The sequence below is a fragment of the Meriones unguiculatus genome, chromosome 11, assembly GCF_030254825.1.
Source record: "Meriones unguiculatus strain TT.TT164.6M chromosome 11, Bangor_MerUng_6.1, whole genome shotgun sequence".
Lineage (NCBI taxonomy): Eukaryota > Metazoa > Chordata > Mammalia > Rodentia > Muridae > Meriones > Meriones unguiculatus.
In genome coordinates this window covers 73,762,794-73,763,949 of record NC_083359.1, presented here as the reverse complement: position 1 = coordinate 73,763,949, position 1,156 = coordinate 73,762,794, and the positions used below count along the sequence as shown (strand labels likewise).

Sequence of the window (1,156 nt, the reverse complement as noted above, 5' to 3'; positions counted from 1 at the left end):
AATCCTGAGGTGACTAAGAAAAACACTGGACCATATCTGTTTGGTATATGACTAGTGCGTTGTCATAGCAAGTCATGTAGATGAAGTAAATGAACTGACTGAGACTTCTCCTGCAGAAGCAGGACAGGGGCCAGGATGGGAGGTGGTCCTGGGGAAGAACTGCGTGCTGAGCGAGTCATCTGGAAGTAGAAAGATCCTTCCAGGCCACTAGTTTTATTTGGCTATTTAAGCTATGAATGTTTATACCACTTTCTTCTTCTTCTTTTTTTTTTTTTTAGAACAAATGGGCTTTTATTATTCATACAATTCGTAGAAAAGGGGGTTAGGTAAACATGATGAAGCCGTATGAAAAGCTCTGGTGTGATCCAGCAACACTATTTACAGGTGGGAGCAGCCGTGTCCTTACATCAGGCACAGCATGTGCACTTGTCTGACTGGCCCTTGCACACACAGCCCTGGGCACACTTGGAGCAGCCCACAGGGCAGCAGGAGCAGCAGCTCTTCTTGCAGGAGGTGCATTTGCAGTTCTTGCAGACACAGGAGCTGGAGCAGGTGCAGGAGCTGCCGGCGGAGCAGGAGCAGTTGGGTTCCATTCTGAGATCTGGTGAAGCAGGAGCTACAGAACACGCCAAGAGACGACAGTCAAGAGGAGGCTGGAAGTCTTGGTCTATACCACTTTCTTAATGTAAAGTGAATGGTAGTAAGAAATGTAATGAACTTATGAAAATAGAAATAGATTTTTGAAATGCATACAGAAATGCATATATATATATATATATATATATATATATATATATATATACCATTGACAACAATGACAACAGTAGCATGCATGAAACTCCTGCACTGCAAAATTAAAAAGAAGGAAAGGAAGAAGGGGGATAAATCTAAAGAGCACAAGTATGGAAGCGAGAAAACACTCATCTATTCTAATACCGCAGCCAAGGACAATACCCCTTGTGATGGTTTGAATGAGAATGATTGCCCCCACTGGCCCGTATGTTACAATACTTGGCCCAATGGTGGAACTATTTGGGAAGTATTAGGAGGTGTGGGCCTTGCTGGACGAGGAGTGTCCCTAGGGGCAGGCTTTGAGGTTTCAAAAGACTCCCACCATTTCCAGTGTGTTCATTCTCTGCCTCTTGGTTACAGATCA

The 1,156-nt window shown here is 44.0% G+C and overlaps 1 protein-coding gene across 1 annotated transcript; it reads right to left on the bottom strand.

Annotated features, from left to right (window-relative positions):
- Window positions 1–331: 331 nt before the first annotated feature.
- LOC110546206 (metallothionein-1-like) lies at window positions 332–640 on the bottom strand. Its single transcript, XM_060365049.1, has one exon. The coding sequence runs from the start codon at window positions 591–593 to the stop codon at window positions 408–410; it is 186 nt and encodes a 61-aa protein (XP_060221032.1). The 5' UTR covers window positions 594–640; the 3' UTR covers window positions 332–407.
- Window positions 641–1,156: the final 516 nt, after the last annotated feature.

Excerpts from the sequence above, each read along its gene's own strand:
- LOC110546206 (XM_060365049.1), bottom strand. The coding sequence starts at position 593 with ATGGAACCCAACTGCTCCTGCTCCGCCGGCAGCTCCTGCACCTGCTCC.